The sequence below is a fragment of the Heterodontus francisci genome, chromosome 15, assembly GCF_036365525.1.
Source record: "Heterodontus francisci isolate sHetFra1 chromosome 15, sHetFra1.hap1, whole genome shotgun sequence".
Taxonomy (NCBI): domain Eukaryota; kingdom Metazoa; phylum Chordata; class Chondrichthyes; order Heterodontiformes; family Heterodontidae; genus Heterodontus; species Heterodontus francisci.
In genome coordinates this window covers 89,221,800-89,240,478 of record NC_090385.1, presented here as the reverse complement: position 1 = coordinate 89,240,478, position 18,679 = coordinate 89,221,800, and the positions used below count along the sequence as shown (strand labels likewise).

Sequence of the window (18,679 nt, the reverse complement as noted above, 5' to 3'; positions counted from 1 at the left end):
GTTCTGCCATTTACTGTATACCTCCCACCTGCATTAGACCTTCCAAAATGTATTACCTCACATTTGTCCGGATTAAACTCCATCTGCCATTTCTCCGCCCAAGTCTCCAACCGATCTATATCCTGCTGTATCCTCTGACAATCCTCATCATTATCCGCAACTCCACCAACCTTTGTGTCGTCCGCAAACTTACTAATCAGACCAGCTACATTTTCCTCCAAATCATTTATATATACGACAAACAGCAAAGGTCCCAGCACTGATCCCTGCGGAACACCACTAGTCACATCCCTCCATTCAGAAAAACTCACATCCACTGACACCCTCTGTCTTCTATGACAGAGCCAGTTCTGTATCCATCTTGCCAGCTCACCTCTGATCCCGTGTGACTTCACCTTCTGTACCAGTCTGCCATGCAGGACCTTGTCAAAGGCTTTACTAAAGTCCATATAGATAACATCCACTGCCCTTCCTTCATCAATCATCTTCGTCAAAAAACTCAATCAAATTACTAAGACACGACCTCCCCTTCACAAAAACATGATGTCTCTCTCTAATAAGTTCATTTGTTTCCAAATGGGAGTAAATCCCGTCCCGAATAATCCTCTCTAATAGTTTCCCTACCACTGATGTAAGGCTCACCGGCCTATAATTTCCTGGATTATCCTTGCCACCCTTCTTAAACAAAGGCACAACATTGGCTATTCTCCAGTCCTCTGGGACCTCACCTGCAACCAATGAGGATGCAAAGATTTCTGTCAAGGCCCCAGCAATTTCCTCCCTTGCCTCCTTCAGTATTCTAGGGTAGATCCCATCAGGCCCTAGGGACATATCTACCTTAATGCTTTGCAAGACACCCAACAGAGGCTCCTTCTTGATAATGAGATGACTGAGACTATCTGCACTCCCTTCCCTAGACTCATCATCCACCAAGTCCTTCTCTTTGGTGACTACTGATGCAAAGTACTCATTTAGCACCTCGCCCATTTCCTCTGGCTCCACACATAGATTCCCATCTCTGTCCTTGAGTGGGCCAACCCTTTCCCTGGTTACCCTCTTGCTCTTTATATACGTATAAAAAGTCTTGGGATTTTCCTTAATCCTGTTTGCCAATGACTTTTCATGACCCCTTTTAGCCCTCCTAACTCCTTGCTTAAGTTCCTTCCTACTGTCTTTATATTCCTCAAGTGCTTCGTCTGTTCCCAGCCTTCCAGCCCTTACAAATGCTTCCTTTTTCTTTTTGACTAGGCTCACAATATCCCGTGTTATCCAAGCTTCCCGAAACTTGCCAAACTTGTCTTTCTTCCTCACAGGAACATCCTGGTCCTGGATTCTAATCAGCTGACGTTTGAAAGACTCCCACATGTCAGATGTTGATTTACCCTCAAACAGCTGCCCCCAACCTAAATTCTTCAGTTCCTGCCTAATATTGTTATAATTAGCCTTCCCCCAATTTAGCACCTTCACCTGAGGACTACTCTTATCCTTATCCTCAAGTACCTTAAAACTTATGGAATTATGGTCACTGCTCCCGAAATGCTCCCCCACTGAAACTTCGACCACCTGGCCGGGCTCATTCCCCAATACCAGGTCCAGTATGGCCCCATCCCTAGTTGGACTATCTACATATTGTTCAAGAAGCCCTCCTGGATGCTCCTCACAGCATGGGTTATAATGTTAGCTGTTTCATTGATCAAATGCTGCAATTCTTGGCCTGAAGTTTCTTTCCTATTTGTGATCAGAAATGCATAATCTGGGCATGAACAAATTATGTGGCTTAAAAGTTCACAGAACTATTGAGATATATGCTAAAATTTAATATACCAAAGTCTTCTTGATCTTTAATAAATACAGAAAATGCTGGAAATACTCAGCAGGCCTGGCAGCCTCTATGGAGAAAGAAACAGTCCATGCTTCCAATGTGTAAAGGGAGAGACAGTGACTGTTGGTGGTGATTCTGCTTTTCCATTTACACCTCCTCCAGGCACAGCTTCTGATCCTTTACTTGTCCCAATACCAACTCCTTTTGCCACCATCATAACTTTTGTCATTTAATCTCTCCTGCCTTCCACCCTATCACAAACCTTCCCTTGGTTCTTTCCTCCACCCCACTTTCCCTGCTCAGCTTCAAAGTTATTATATCTCTAAGTATTTCCAGTTCTGATAGAATGTTAGAAAGGACTTGAAACATTAAATTTGTTTTTCTCTCCACAGATGCTGCCAAATCTGCTAAGTATTTTCTGCTTTTACTTCAGATTTACAACATCCACAATACTTTGCTCATGTTTATTTGATCCTTTATGTCTGTCCGTCAAACCCTGCGACCGAGCAAATTTCCACCCACAAACCTGACCAGGTCCCCCGCTCTTAGATGCAAAGATCCTCCAATTGCACCTGTTCAAGGTTGAGGGGGTGTGGGAGGTTACAGACTCTTAACATTGCTTCAAGATTCATAGGTGCACAGGAACCCATTCTCACCTGAACCAAGCACAGATCAGCTGAGCAGGATAGCACTGAAGTCATCATCATGTTTTGCTGCTGCAGGACACCATTATGCAGTCTATTTTTGAGTAAATGGATAAAGACAGCTCACTCTGGGGCTGTCGCCCTGCATTTTGCTTTATTGGAGGAAGAGGTGGAACAGGACCAGAGACACGAGGTCCAAAGAGTGAAGCAACACAGGAGGAGACTGTATCACATTTACAGATACTCCTCCCAGACAGTGTGCAGACCTCGACTGGCATTCCTGGAAATGTCGGAGAAACTGGTTTTATGCTGTTAGCAACTCACAAACGAGGCTAACAGCTGACTTTGTGACCTGCTCCATGATCATTTAAGTCTTGGTCCATGTGCTGCAGAGCCCTCACACTGGAAGTAAAGATCATCACAGCCTCAACTGTTGCAGGTCTGGATCCTAAGTCAAGTCATCCAGGGGACAATGAGGGACAGTGTTCACAAACACCCTGTTCTGTTGGGCAGGGGAGTTAAACTCAACAGAGAGAATAGCGAGGATTTTCAGACTGCACTGAGCCATAACCGATGCTCTGAACCTCGTTATTCCAGGAGAGCAGGTGATCGAGGCAGAAGGGTTCTGTACAGCAGGAGCTGGAGTAAAGGGATGTGGCACATCTGCAGAAGGCCTGTGTTTGAGAGTGGACTGTCAGAGAGCAGCTTGTGACTTGCTTGCAACAACGGTCCCTTTTGCAAATAGCATGACCACTCCACCAGGCCTCTGTATATCCTGGCTGCTGGGTACAGAAACTCTCCCCATCTTATCCCATGGGCTGTATTCTCAGGGCCCTCTGAAGTTGGGAATGGATGCGGGGTTTCCCTGAAGATAGCAGTGTCAGTTGCAGGATGCTGTTCCCGGCGCAGGCAATGTTAACTGGGGTGGGGGGTAGGGTGGGACAGAAATCCTGCTCTCCTCCCAATTGAGACCAATTAAAGCAGTTTAAAAGCTCATTAAGAGTTTGTCAAGGTTGAATATTAAAATTTTTAAAGGGGGGTATGGGTTACACATGCCTTTGGAAACAGATCAGCTGAAAGGAGGCAGGTAAAGATTGGCAAACCAATTATGGATGCCCCAGGGCATCACTTCTGGCCCATAAGGGTCATAGGGTCAAAGGGGCACTTGGAACTTGATAGGGAGAGTGGGCACAGTGTCAAGGCATTGAATAGTGTCGGTACTCTTCCCGCCTCTGCCAGAGCAGAAGGCAAGACCACCAGAGACAATTGGGTGGTCACCTGCCCAGGAGGAAGGTTCCAGCTGGCAACAGGGGCACAGTTGTCAGATTTTGGATCCAGTAATGATGCAGGGCAACACTCTCCACAGGAAGGGCAGAACTCCAATCAGCAGGAGAGTACAGGAGGGGAAAGAAGAGCAGGAAGGACATGGGGCCCATACCCTCAACACAGGATCTACCCCCTAAGAAGGAGCTACCTGGAGAAGACTGAGAGCCAGTGCTGCAGGAGACTTTGACTCTCCAGGCAGATGATCACAGACATCTGTGACCTCCTCACCAAAGACCTCACACCTCGCAGTACTGGTCACTATATCTGCCAGTAACCATCAAAGTCACTGCGGCCTTGAACATATTAACTTCTGGCTCTTTCAAGAATCTACTTCAGACCTTAGTGGCTTCTCGCAAGCCGTGACAAACCACTGTATCGCACAGGTCACTGATACCTTCTTTGCCAGAGCTGAAAAGTACATACACTTCACTACAGTCGCAGCCTCACAGCAACAGAAGACATTAAGTTTCGCCTGCATCGCTGGATTCCCCCAGGTGCAGGGCATCATCGATTGCACCCATGTGGCCATCAAGTCACCCAGTAACTGGCCAGTGAGATCCATCAACAGGAAGGGCTTACACTCCCTCAGCGTTCAACTGGTCTGTGACAATAGGAAGAGCTTCCTCCATGTGTGTGTACTTGCTTTCATAGCAGCTGTCATGACTCCTTCATCCCCTGCCAGTCCAGGATGTTACAGCTCTTCACTCCAAACCCCAAAGTCTATTGATGGATCCTTAGGGACAAGGGGGATATCCCTTGAAGACAGGGCTACTCACACCTCTTTGAAAGTCCCAGACAAAGGCACAGAGGCAAGATAACTAAGCCACCTGTTCAGTAGGACAACCATCGAACAGACCATGGGCTTCTCAAGATCCGATCCCAGTGCTTGGACGGGTCAGGTGGCACCCTCCAATACCCTCCAGCAAGGATCTTGGTCACTGTGGTGGTCTGCTGCATTCTCCATAATATGGTCCACCAGAGAGGTGTGGACCTTGATGATGGTGAGACCCTGGAAAGAGACAGCTCATCGGGGGAAAAGCAGGAGCAGGAGGTAAGACAGGAAGAGGAAGTAGAAGTGGAGGAAGATGACGCTGAGCAGAGAGGTACAGCAGCTGCAGAAATAAGCAACCAGGCATGGTTCGGAGAGTGTAGGAAGACACCCCAGTGACTCATTGCTCCTCGTCTCAATGGTGACAGGCCCTTAGCAGCTCTCTGGCTATGAGCCATGCTGAAGGGTCAGTAATTGCCCGGGGCACACAGCCGTCCCATGTTCAGCATCTGCACGCACCCTGTGCCTCCTCAGGTGGTGTGCCTGCTGGAAGTTTCAAGCCCTGAGACCTGAGAGAATGGTTGGGGGGTGTTGCACTCACCTTGCCAGAACGTATGAGGTTGTTGAATTGAGGGTTCAAGTTCTCTGTGTCTCAAATCTGCTCTTCATGGCAGCAGCAAGCAGCCTGCTTGGTCTCTGCTGGTGGCCTCCTCCAGCCATCCTCTGGGAACAGGATATCCCTCCTCACCCTCACAGCCTCCAACATTCAATTCAGGTCCGCATCAATGAACATAGGGACAGCCCTGCCCCAGGTGCTAGTCCTCTGGCTGTGTTGAATCATCTCACTTCCCCTTGGATCAGTGGAAGACTTTGGCACAATGCACAGTTCTCTTCTTCAGGATAGCTATCATCCTCAGTGATGGCTGCCGTGGGGAATCAAAATGGGTTCCAAACTTTATCTGACCTGCCTCTATTCCTGTCCCCAATGATTCTAATTGGACAAGAAGCCCATAGCCATACCAATTAAGGGTTTCCCCATGTGAAAATGAGGACTTTAATCAGTTCCCTTCCCCTACTCCTGGATGTGGATTTTTGACCCGAAACCAAACCCGCCTCCTGTTTCCCACCTCTGTGGCAAAAATTCAGCCCCACATCTGGCTTTCCCAGTTAGCACAAATAACAGCAGGAATTAGCACTTTCAACAAAAGTGTCTCACATGCCAAGTTTGGCATTTACAAGAAGTCAGTACTGTGTAGCAAAAACAAATTAGACAATTAAGTAAAGCTATCTCCATTGTCATCCATTGTATCCAGGAGATCTGTTTGGTCTGTGCTATCCATGTGATTGTCTTTTCTATTTGTTTCATGGGATGTGGGTGTCGCTGGCTAGGTCAGCATTTGTTGCCCATCCCTAATTGCCCTTGAGAAGGTGCTGGGGAGCTGCCTTCTTGAACCACTGCAGTCCTTCTGGTGCGGGTACACCCACAGTGCTGTTAGGGAGGGAGTTCCAGGTTTTTGACTCAGCGACAGTGAAGGAATGGCAATTATAGTTCCAAGTCAGGATGGTGTATGGCTTGGAGTGGAATTTGTAGATGGCGGTCTATATATCATTGCTCTCAGAAGAACATAAAGAAATAGGAGCAGGCGAAAGCATTACAGCCCCTTGAGCCTGTATGATAATAGCTAATGCAATGAGATAATGACTCATCTTTTACCTGAACATCAGTTTCCCACCTGATCCCCATATCCCTTGGTTCCCCTGGTGTCCAAAAAATCTATTGATCTTAGTCCTGAAAACACTCAATGACTGAGCATCCACAGTAGTCTGGAGTAGAGAATTCCAAAGATTCAAAATCACCTGAGTGAACAAATTTCTCTTCATCTCAGTCCTAAATGGTCAACCCATTATCCTGAGACTATGACCCCTAGTTCTAACTTCTCAGCAAGGGAAAACAGCCTCTCAGCATCGACCCTCTCAAACCTTCTAAGAATTTTATCTGTTTCAATGAGATCAAGTCTCATTCTTCCAATTGCCAAAAAATATAGGTTCATTCTACTAATGTCTCCTCATAGGACAACCCTATTTTTCCACAAATCAATCTAATGAACCTTTGTTGCACCCCCTCTAATACAAGTGGTAAGTGTATCCCTTCTTAGATAAGAAGACCAGTATTGTACACAGTCCTTCAGGTGTGGGCTCACTAAAGCACTATATAATTGCAGCAACTTCTTTATCTTGTAATTAAGGCTTCCTAATTGCTTGCTGTACCTGCATGTCAACTTTGTGATTAGTGCACAAGAATTACAGAATTATTACAGCAGAGAAGGAGGTCATTCGGCCCATCGTGTCTGCACTTGCTCTCTGAGTAAGTAATTCACTTAGAGCCATTCCCCTGCCTTCTCCCCATAACCCTGCACATTCTTCCTTTTCAGATAACTATCTAATTCCCTGAATACCAACATTTAATAGTTTCTTGCCATATAAAAACAAAAATTGTGCTTTTCCATTTCTCTAATGAAGTGGACAGTTTCACACTTTCCCACATTTGCTAGTCTCTCGCCTATTAAAATATTCTGCATTTCTATACATAGAAACATGGAAAATTTACATCACAAAAGGAGGCCATTCAGTCTATTATGTCTGTGCCAACTGTAAAAGCTATCCAGCCTAATCCTAGCAGAGGTGACAGCACAGTGGTATACAGTCGGGTGGGAGTTGCCCTGGGAGTCCTCAACATCGACTCCAGACCCCATGAAGTCTCATTGCATCAGGCCAGACATAGGCAAGGAAACCTCCTGCCGATTACCACCTACCCCTCCTCCCTCAGCTGATGAAACAGTACTTCTCCATGTTAATCATCACTTGGCGGATACACTAAGGGTGGCAACGGCACAAAATGTACTCTGGGTGGGCGACTTCAATGTCCATCACCAAGAGTGGCTCGGTAGCACCACTACTGGCTGAGTTCTAAAGGTCATAGCTGCTAGACTGGGTATGCAGTAGGTGGTGAGGGAAAAACATACTTGACCTCGTCCTCACCAATCTGCCTAACACAGATGCATCTGTCCATGACAGTATTGGTAGGAGTGACCACCACACAATTCTTGTGGAGATGAAGTCCCATCTTCACACTGAGGATACCCTCCATCTTGTTGTGTGGCACTAACACCGTGCTAAATGTGATAGATTTCAAACAGATCTAGCAATGCAAAATTGGGCATCCATGAGGCGCTGTGGGCCATCAGCAGCAGCAAAATTGTACTCAACCACAATCTGTAACCTCATGATCCGGCACAGCCCCCAACTCTACCATGACCATCAAGCCAGGAAACCAACCCTGATTCAATGAAGAGTGCAGGAGGGCATGTCAGGAGCAGCACCAGGCATACCTCAAAATGAGGTGTCAACCTGGTGAAGCTACAACACAGGACTACTTGCATGCCAAACTGCGTAAGCAGTATGCGATAGACAGAACTAAGCGATCCCATAACCAATGGATCCAATCTAAGCTCTGCAGTCCTGTCACATCCAGCTGTGAATGGTGGTGGACCATTAAGCAAATAACTGGAGGAGGTGGCTCCGCAAATATCCCCATCCTCAATGATGGGGGAGCCCAGCATATCAGTGCGCAAGATAAGGCTGAAGCATTTGCAACAATCTTCAGCCAGAAGTGCCGAGTTGGTGATCCAGCTCGGTCTCCTCCTGAAGTCCCCAGCACCACACATGCCAGACTTCAGCCAATTCGATTCACTCTGTGTGATACCAAGAAACGACTGAAGGCACTGGATACGCAAAGGCAATGGGCCCTGACAATATTCTGGCGATAGTACTGAAGATCTGTGCTCCAGAACTTGACGCTCCCCGAGCCAAGTTGTTCCAGTACAGCTACAACACTGGCATCTACCCAGCAATGTGGAAAATTGCCCAGGTTTGTCCTGTACACAAAAAGCAGGGCACGTCCAACCCAGCCAATTACCGCCCCATCAGCCTACTCTCAATCATCAGTAAAGTGATGGAAGGTGTGATCGACAGTGCTAACAAGTGGCACTTGCTTAGCAATAACCTGCTCAGTTTGGATTCCGTCAGGGCCACTCAGCTCCTGACCTCATTACAGCCTTGGTTCAAACATGGACAAAAGGGCTGAACTCAAGAGGTGAGGTGAGAGTGACTGCCCTTGACATCAAGGCAGCATTTGACCAAGTATGGCACCAAGGAGCCCTAGCAAAACTGAGGTCAATGGGAATCAGGGGAAAACTCTCCGCTGGTTGGAGTCATACCCAGCGCAAAGGAAGATGGTTGTGCTCGTTGGAGGTCAATCATCTCAGTTCCAGGACATCACTGCAGGAGTTCCTCAGGGTAGTGTCCTAGGCCCAACCATCTTCAACTGCTTCATCAATGACCTTCCTTCAATCATAAGGTCAGAAGTGGGGATGCTCACTGATGATTGCAAAATGTTCAGTACCATTCGCGACTCCTCAGATACTGAAGCAGTTCGTGTAGAAATGCAGCAAGACCTGGACAATATCCAGGCTTAGGCTGATAAGTGGCAAGTAACATTCGCGCCACACAAGTGCCAGGCAATGACCATTTCCAATAAGAAAGAATCTAACCATCTCCCCTTGAAATTCAATGGCATTACCATGCTGAATCCCCCACTATCAGCATCCTGGGGGTTGCCATTGACCAGAAACTGAACTGGAGCAGCCATATAAATACTGTGGCTACAAGAGCAGGTCAGAGGCTAGGAATCCTGCAGTGAATAATTCATCTCCTGACTCCCCAAAGCCTGTCCACCATCTACAAAGCACAAGTCAGGAGTATGATGAATACTCTCCACTTGCCTGGATTGATGCAGCTCCAACAACACTCAAGAAGCTCGACACTATCCACAAAAAACATTCACTCTCTCCACCACCGATGCAAATTGTACCATCTACAATATGCACTGCAGCAATGCACCAAGGCCCCTTAGACAGCACCTTCCAAACCCGTGACCTCTACCAACTAAAAGGACAAGAGCATCAAATGCATGGGAACACCACCACCAGCAAGTTCCCCTCCAAGTCACACACCATCCTGACTTGGAACTATATCGCCGTTCCTTCACTGTTGCTGGGTCAAAATCCTGGAACTCCCTTCCTAACAGCACTGTTGGTGTACCTACCTCACACGGACTGCAGCAGTTCAGGAAGGCAGCTCACTACCACCTTTTCAAGGGGAATTAGAGATGGGCAATAAATGCTGGCCCAGCCAGTGACGCCCACATCCCATGAATGAATTAAAAAAAAGTATCCTGCATGCCTTTTTAGGCACCTAATCTACCTGTCCCGCTACCTTCAAGGATCTTTGGACATACGCTCCAAGGTCCCTCTGTTCCTCTACGCTTCTCAGTATCCTACCATTTATTGTGTATTCCCTTGCCTTGTTTGACCTCCCCAAATGCATTACCTCACACTTCTCTGGTTTGAAATCCATTTGCCACTTTTCTGTCCACCTGACTAGTCCTTCGAAATTTTCCTGCAATCTACAGCTTTCTTCCTCACTATCCACATGGTCAATTTTTGTATCCTCTGAAAAATTCTTAAGCATGCTGCTTACATTTAAGTCTACAGCATTGCTATATACCATGAACAGCAAGGATCTCAGTACTGAGCCATGTGGAACCCCACTGGAAACAACATCACAGTCACAAAAATACCTGTCGCCCATTACGCTTTGCTTCCTGTCACTGAGCCAATTTTGGATCCAACTTGTCACTTTCCCTTGGATCTCATGACCTTTTAATTTACTGACCAGTCTGTCATTATGGGACCTTATCAAAAGCCTTGCTCAAATACATATTGTCACGGAACTGGTTTTTTTTTCTCCTCTGATTAAAATAGTGTGCCTTTAAAAACTATGAGGCACAGTGTGCCAACTGCAGCTGCTTCCTAGGCCACAGCAGGGGAGGGAGGTCACATGGTGTACTATAACTTTTGACAGTCTGTAAAAACCAGCTTCAACTGGTTTGAAATAGACACCAGCGAAGCATGCTTCCTGGAGGAAGGAGCTATCTATTTCTCTTAGCAGAAAATCTACATTGAGTTACAGGCTGTGTTTGCCTAAGTAGAGAGAAAAACCCTGGAAAAAGATCATTTGCGTTATTGAAGGTAGTAAATTCCTTTTCACCTCTGAACTCTAAGAATTCTCTGCCTCAAAAGTGACTCTCTGTCGTCTGTTTGTGTTTGCTGGAATTTTCAGTAAAGCTTCTACTGAGACACTGCCTTTTTTTAAAACTCTGTGTGGACCCATTGCCATACTCCTTGTTTAAAGAACTGTGTGACGCCTGCTGTAGCCAAAGTGCTTTGAACACTTATCAAGTAAAGAGATTATCAAATCTTCCTGGAGACTTCGACTGGCATCTGACTGTTCTAATCTGGACACCTCATCAACCTGGAATAGAACTCACAACCCAGCTACTTATTTTATTCCTAAGAAATACATTTTTTGTAAAAACCGGTTAACCGTTGATATTTAAATGTATGTGTGTGAATGGGGGAGGTAGGATAAAATAAGAAGTTATAAGAATTTTAGACATAAGTTTATCTCAATAGTGTTTAAGATGTAATTTATTAATAAATAGTTAATTTGTTGTTGTCTATAGATATCTGGTTTGGCCTGTTTTATTCTGGGGGTCACTAAAGTGTTTAATTTGGCTCATATCTGGTAGATGGGAAAGTTTTAATAATATGCTGCGACCTGTGGAGTATTGGGACTGAATTAACACTGCATTACTCCCACCTCGGTCGTAACAATATAGACTACATCAAATGCACTACCCTCATCAGCCCTCCTTGTTATCTCCTCAATTCAATCAAATTAGTCAGACATGACCTTCCCTTAGCAAATCCATGCTGACTCTCCTTGATTAATTCATGCCTCTCTAAATGATGATTTAAGCTGCCTCTCAGAATTTTTTCTAATAATTTGTCCACCACTGAGGTCAGGTTGACTGGCGTTTATAATTATTCAGGCTATCTCTTCCTCCATTTTTAGACAATGGTACATTACTCGTCCTCCAGTCCTGTGGCACCACACCTGTAGCCAGAGAGGAATGGAAAATGATGGTCGGAGCCTCCGCTATTTCTTCCTTTGCTTCTCATAGCAGCCTGGGATACATTTCATCTGGGCCTGATAATTTATCCACTTTCAAGAAGACTGAACACTGTAATATTTCCTCTATCACTATGTTTATTCCATCCAAAATTTCACACTCCTCATTCTTAACTACAATGTCTGCTTCACCCTCCCATTTCTAAATACAGACACAAAGTATTCATTGAGAACCATGCCCACATCATCAGCCTCCACACACAAGTTATTTTTCAGTCTCCAATAGGTCCTACTCTTTCCATAGTTATCCTTTTGCTCTATATATATTTGTAAAGCATCTTTGGGTTTTCCTTGATTTTACTTGCCAATATTTTTTCATGCCCTCTCTGTTTTCCTAATTTTCTTTATAATTTCACCCCCTGCACTTTTGATACTCCTCTAGGCTTTCTTCAGTATTGAGTTCTTAACATTTGATATATGCTTCCCTTTTCTGCCTTATCTTACTCTATATGTTCCTTGACATCCAGGAGGGTCTAGATTTGGGAGTCTCACACTTATTCTTAGTGGGAACATATACGTTCTGAAACCTCTCTATCTCCTCTTTGAATGTCTCACATTGTTCTGACACTGATTTACCTTCTAGTTGCTGTTGCCAAATCACATCTCGGCTTAGTAAAATTGAACTTACCCCGATTTCAAACATTAACTCTCGGTCTCTATTTATCCTTTTCCATAACTATGCTTTATCAAACTGGATTACGATCGCTACCTCTAAAATGCTCTTCCACTGATAACCCTTCTATTTTCTCAGCTTAATTCTCTAAAACTAAGTCCAGAACTGCCCCTGTCAGGAAATGCCCATTCTCTTGTCGGGATGGTTATGTACTGACTGAAAAATGTTCTCCTGAATGCATTTTTCTTCTTATTAATGTGGATCATTACAACTTTCCCCACATTCTACTCTATATGTCATCTTCTTTCCCATTCATTTAACCTGTCTATATCCCTTTGTAGCCTCTTTATGTCTTCCTCACAGATTACTTTCCCACCTAGCTTTGTATCATCAGCAAAGTTGTCTACATTACACTCGGTCACCTCATCTATAGATTCATAGAAAAATTACGGCACAGAAGGAGGCCATTCAGCCCATTGTGTCCATGCCAGCCAAAGAAAACAAGCCTCCCATCTAATTCATTAGTACCTGCTCGCAGTAAACCAGGGGACAATCATTGAACTCCTCGCGCTACTATCACCTGCGGCCAAACTCCTGCCTCTCGGCTCCCTTCAATTATAATCCCAGATCACAGGATCCTTGTTCTACTTAGAGCAGGCCCTCGCCCCCAATCCCTCAAACAATATTCAGATGCCACATTGTTACATTTTCTGGCTTTCCGAAACTTCTAACTCTATGTTGGCATGCATAATCTTAAATCACTCTGATGGTCAAATTATAACACCTGCTATTTTCAAGCATGTCTATCTTTACCCTGAGATCCAGGTAAGCTTTCAATAATGGATCAGGAATTGAATGGCAAGCCCTATCTGGTAATTACTTCTGGTTACTGCACATATCCATTACCTCCATAAGATTTCACTCCAGGCTTCAGAAATGGTAAAGCATCACATCAGGTCTTGTAATAAAGAAAGAATGAAAAAAGATTCCTGGACAAACACAGAGGTGCATTGACAAGGCAAAATATGTGAGACACAAGCACAGAAATCTGGAGATTAAAAGACAACAGGGATTAAATTCGGCCATACACTGCTCATTTTTCCAAAATGGCAGGCAGGAAATGTGTGTAAACTTATGACTGGAAGTGCACCTCCCACCATATTGGGTAATGACAAACAGGAGTTTTCCTTTACCCATGCCTGAAGCAGGCATTAGGCCATTTGTAAATGAAAATGAGGTTCCTAATATCTGCTTCAGGACCTGCTGCGATGCTGATATGTCAGCGTTGGTTGGCTCAGAGAAAACCAACTTTAAACATCTCAGATGTAAAAAAAGAGATGTACTTACCACAATCGCTGCTGCTTCCGTTCCCAAGATGTTCAACCTTTGACATCTAGGCCCTGGCCACTGACTTTCCTCCCGGAACCTGGCCCCCAACATACAGACCCCATGAGCCTTGATCCTTCCCTCCCAACCTCTCAATCCCTGCTGCACGCTTCAGAACCCAACACGCCTGATGACTACTGCTGTACAGCATATGGACTTACCTGTGGGCCAACAGGCTTCATGATGCTGAGGTCTGTGGCTCAATATTTGTGCACAGGGTGTGAACAATGGGGAGAATGCACAAAGATGGGCTCTCCTGAATTTAAATGCTGGAGATTAAATGAGTGGAAGAAAAACGAAATGACTGAGAGAACAAAAGGGAAAGAATGAGAGAATATATTGTTAATATAGAGACAGTTACATGAAGAAAGAGCAACTGTATTAGGGAAATCCATGGGCGATCAGTTAGTTTCCTTAAAGTATTTCTCTTGTTCATAAACAGTTATCACTGATTATCTTGAAATCCCAATGTCTCAGTAACATGATACTTGCTCCTGATTTCTATCTAAACATTTCTGCTGTACGATCAAAATGAAGATGGTCACTGGAACTATTGTCAACTTTTCTCTCTCATTCAGACTGACACAATGAAATGTGAATCGTCAGTGTTTATACTTTAGCCAATAGAAGTTAACACATTACCTTTGGGAATCCTGCTGCAGGTTTCATCTGCACCCCACCAGCTGAAGCAGTCTGCCCACGGCACGGGGGATTGGAAGGAAGCGAACAAGTAGTACAGGCTGTAGCCAATAATGCAGGAGTAGGAAATGTTTGTAAATATAACCATAAGGACCATAGTGATTCCCAGACCTTAAAATAGAATGATGAACAAGAGGTTTGATTCGAAACTACTTATTTGAAATAAATTATTTTACATGGATTCAGCTGGTTGGAAGACATAATTTTGTTTCATTGCAATCAGTCAGCATGGTAATTTCTGCTATTATTTGTGTGTCCAAAATTCTCTAGAATTATTTGTAGATTAGAACAAATTGACTTCATTGCTGGGTTAATGGACATAGTTACATGTTTTAGTATTGATATATTTGAGCTTTGAGTCAATCTTACTTCAGAAGTCACACTTTTGCTGACATTAGCTAAACAATCTAGATAATATAACATGTAAAGTTAAGAAGATGTTTACTAGAATGGTTTGAGGGATGAGGGATTTCAGTTACTTCAATCATCTGGAGATGTTGGTTGTTCACCTTAGAACATAGAAGGCTAAGAGAAGATTTGATAGAGGTGCTTCAAATCATGAAGGGTTGTGGTGAAGTAAATAAAGAGAAACTGGGCTAAAAATTGGTTCACCTCATTTTTGGGCGTGGGGGATATGACTCATGACCTTCCTGTGCCAGTTCAGATTGAGGTGGGTAACATGTAAACATCGTGTACCGACCTCATCTGAATGATTTTGGCGTTGGCCTGAGTGGCTCCCCCATTGCTGCCTGCTCCTGAAAGCTGCCTGTAGCCTCTGCACAGAGCAGGAGGACCTAGCAGCATTGTTTGAAGGCCACATGGCACTTCTTAAAGGCAGGCTATATCTTAAAGGGAAGCTGCGCTCAACAATGTTGTTGTAATATAAATTATTGCAAAGAAAATGCCACAGCAGAGAGAGGGATCCATAGTGATGGATGCGACACTGGAGGCATTAATGGTACAGGTTGGCAGGAGGAGAGATGCCATGGTCCCACTGGGGGCCAGGAGGCCCTCAAGGACCACCCTCAGAAGGAAGCAGGAGCTGGTGGCCAGGAAGATCAACTCTCAGAATGAGGACCTGAGGACCTGGCAGCAGTGCCACAGGAAGTCTAATGACCTCAAGCAGGTAGTCAATGCCAGTGAATGCATCTTTAAGTGATATCTCTAGCCATCATGCTACCAAATATTCATGCTCTCACACATACCACAACCCTATCATTCACACAGCAGCACTCAGGACTCACACCTAAAGCCCAGATTCTCCATCTCTTTCTCACACACCTACCAATGCTGCCAGCCTCACACCCACCTCTCTCTGTCTACATATACCTCCAGCTATTCATCTATAGCAGGCACATCACCCAACACAGTGCTAAACAACCACTGACAATCTGCCTTCTTGCAGGAGAAGTTGGCACACAATAGAAGGGAACAGAGCATGTAGGGGACAGGGATGCTGGCATCTCCTGAGCCCTATGGAGGAAATGGTTCTCCACAACATGAGCATGGCTGTGAGGCCTGTAGGATCTGGCGTTACTGAGAACATTGAGGATGACAGCACGTTCCTGCCTTATACCCTTTCTCATCTCCTAGTTCACCTGCATCCTGCTCTCTAGAATGATGAGTAAGCTGCTGATGATGTGACCATGGACCTCTTACTTCCCACCCCACCCCACCCCACTTCCCTCATACCAACCTTCCTCTCTGAGATCCTGCTTTCAGACACTCAAGGACTGCCACATTCCCAGCTATCGGATCCCCAAGAGGAAGAAAGAGAGCAACAGCACAGCACTAATGAAGAGGCTCTGCCACTTGATCCGACACACAAGCATCAATTCAGATACTGGCACTGCACCTTGAAGGTTAGAATAGAGTTGGGATCAGCAGGTGGTGAATCATTTGGGCATGTGTGACTGGCAGTCAGGCCAAGGGTAAAGAATAGTGTATTTGCCAGCCCACCGGAGGGCAAGGTCGCAAACACAGATGCCTCGATGGTGCAACATACAGATGAGCTCCTGGAAGGGCATGAACACCAAAAAGCTGTGTGCATTGGCTGGCCAGCCAGATAGTCACCTGTTACCATCAAGGAGCATGGAAGAGGCTGGTTTCAATATCAGGGAACAGTAGCATAGTGGCAAGGTCACTGAACTAGAAATCCAAAGGCTTGGACAAATGATCCTGCGGCATAAACTCAAATCCCACCACAACAACTAGGGAAAGTTAAATTCAATTAATAAAATAAATCTGGAATTAAAAAGCTGACCTCAGTAATGGTGAGCATGAAACTACCAGATTGTTGTTTTGAAAAAAAAATCTGGTTCACTAATGCCATTCAGGGTAGCTGCCATCCCTACCCAGTCTGACTTACATGTAACTCCAGGCCAACAGCAATGTGGTTCACTCTTAACAGATCTCTGACATTGTGAAGGAATATAGGTATAATAGGCTTGATTGAGTAGAATTTGGAAATCATGTATTATGCCTTTAGATTTAAAGATTGAATAAATGGTTAGCTTGCAGGGCTCACTGAAGTTCTCCTTTAAGATGGTAGAGTTAAACATTTCAAGGTCTCTGTTAGAATGTTACCAGGGACTTGGGAGATAAACACACATATTGAAATATCCTGTGTGACCTCAGTAAGAGGTAGCAATAAACTTAATTGGTTTATGGGGTTGTTGTTCAGACAGGTTGGCTCCGGAGGTTACTGTGGGTACCATGGAAAGTGTAATTAACAATAAATGGGAGCATACTCACAGGAACAAGAGAGGTCAGGTGAACACATTTATGAACATTTTGACCAGATAAAAACTCACAAACTGCAAATTCCAGTAAAATATTAAATTAAAGATATAGATTTTAAAAGGAACACAGAAAGGTCACATCTAATGCAAAAGTCATATGACACCTTAGAAATAGTATAAAAATACAAGGTTATGAAGCAAACACTTAGGAGTGTTGAATCCTCAAACAGCACTTCTCATCCATACTTTATTCAGGGATTTGAGGTACAAGTTCACTTTAAATTTTGATGGATATTCTAAGATACTTTTGCTGTAACATTAGCAAGGTTAAACTTTTGGATTCTATGTTAAAAATAAGAATATGTGTTCCATCTCTTAGTAATATTTGATATTGTGATATACTTATCCACTTAAGAAGTTTATTGCATGTTAAATTCTTTAATAAATATATAAAAGTTAATAAATCATCTCATGTAGTATTCTGTATATAACTACATAACCCCTTCTCTGTGTCTCTTTAAGTGGAGAGATACGTATTGAAGAGAGTTTCCCAGACCCTTCAAATATCTGGGATATTTATGACTTAGCCATAAAAGTATTAAAAGTTGGCTATCCAAAAGATGGTAAAATTCTCTGTTGGTTTTCTTTCTTTGAGGGAAAGCTAGTGCAATTCTTTAGACCCAAATAAGTGTCTGAGAATTTGTCTGGTTTGAACTTGATTAAAGGAGATTCGTGGGGATGTGCTCCTGATTTGCTTTAGTCCCTACAAGAGGTTAAAGTCACAAATCACTTCAAAATGACCCAGCAAACCATGACGGAAAAATCAAACAGCAATAAAACTGGACTGACTACCCGGCATCAAAATAGGCACTAAATACAACAAAGGCACACCCTGCCCAGCCAACCCTGCAATGTCCTCCTTGCTAATATCTAGGGACTTGTGCCAAAATTGAGAGAGCTGTCCCACAGACAAGTCAACCAACAGTCTGACATAGGCATACTCACAGAATCATACCTTACTGCCCATGTCCCAGATGCCACCATCACCATCTCTGGTCTGTTTGAAAGGAAATACCCACCAGAGGTGATGGCACAGTGGTATATAGTCAGGTAAAAGTGGCCTTGGGAGTCCTGAACATTGACTTCGGACCGCAAGAAGTTTCATGGCATCAGGTCAAACATGGGCAAGGTAACCTCCTGCTGATTACCACCTACCACCCTCCCTCAGCTGACAAGGAGGCTCCACACACATCCCCATTCTCAATGATGGCAGAGCCCAGCAAATGACTGCAAAAGGCAAGGCTGAAGCATTGCAACCACCTTCATCCAGAAGTGTCAAATGCATTACATATCTGGGCCTCTTCCTTATGTACCCAGTATCACAGAACCCAGTCTTTAGCCAATTCCATTCACACCAAGTGATGCCAAGAAACAGCTGAGTGCAATCAATACAGAAAAGGTTATAGTCACTGACAACATCCCAGCTATAGTGATAAAGAATTGTTCTCCAAAAATATCTGTACCCCG

The 18,679-nt window shown here is 44.4% G+C and overlaps 1 protein-coding gene across 13 annotated transcripts in view; it reads right to left on the bottom strand.

The window, feature by feature from the left end:
* The window catches only part of LOC137377775 (sodium- and chloride-dependent neutral and basic amino acid transporter B(0+)-like), a 143,802-nt gene that overhangs the window by 75,361 nt on the left and 49,762 nt on the right, over nt 1–18,679 (bottom strand). For 10 of the 13 annotated variants that reach the window (XM_068047816.1, XM_068047806.1, XM_068047808.1 and 7 more), the window contains 2 exons: nt 16,780–16,893; nt 14,355–14,522 (listed from right to left, as the gene is read on the bottom strand). The exons of 1 other annotated variant lie outside the window; for it this stretch is intronic. In XM_068047816.1, coding sequence (XP_067903917.1) covers nt 14,355–14,522; nt 16,780–16,893 — 282 coding nt within the window. The remainder of the gene's footprint in view (nt 1–14,354; nt 14,523–16,779; nt 16,894–18,679) is intronic. 2 more of the 13 variants (XM_068047818.1, XM_068047807.1) reach the window with 1 other exon arrangement.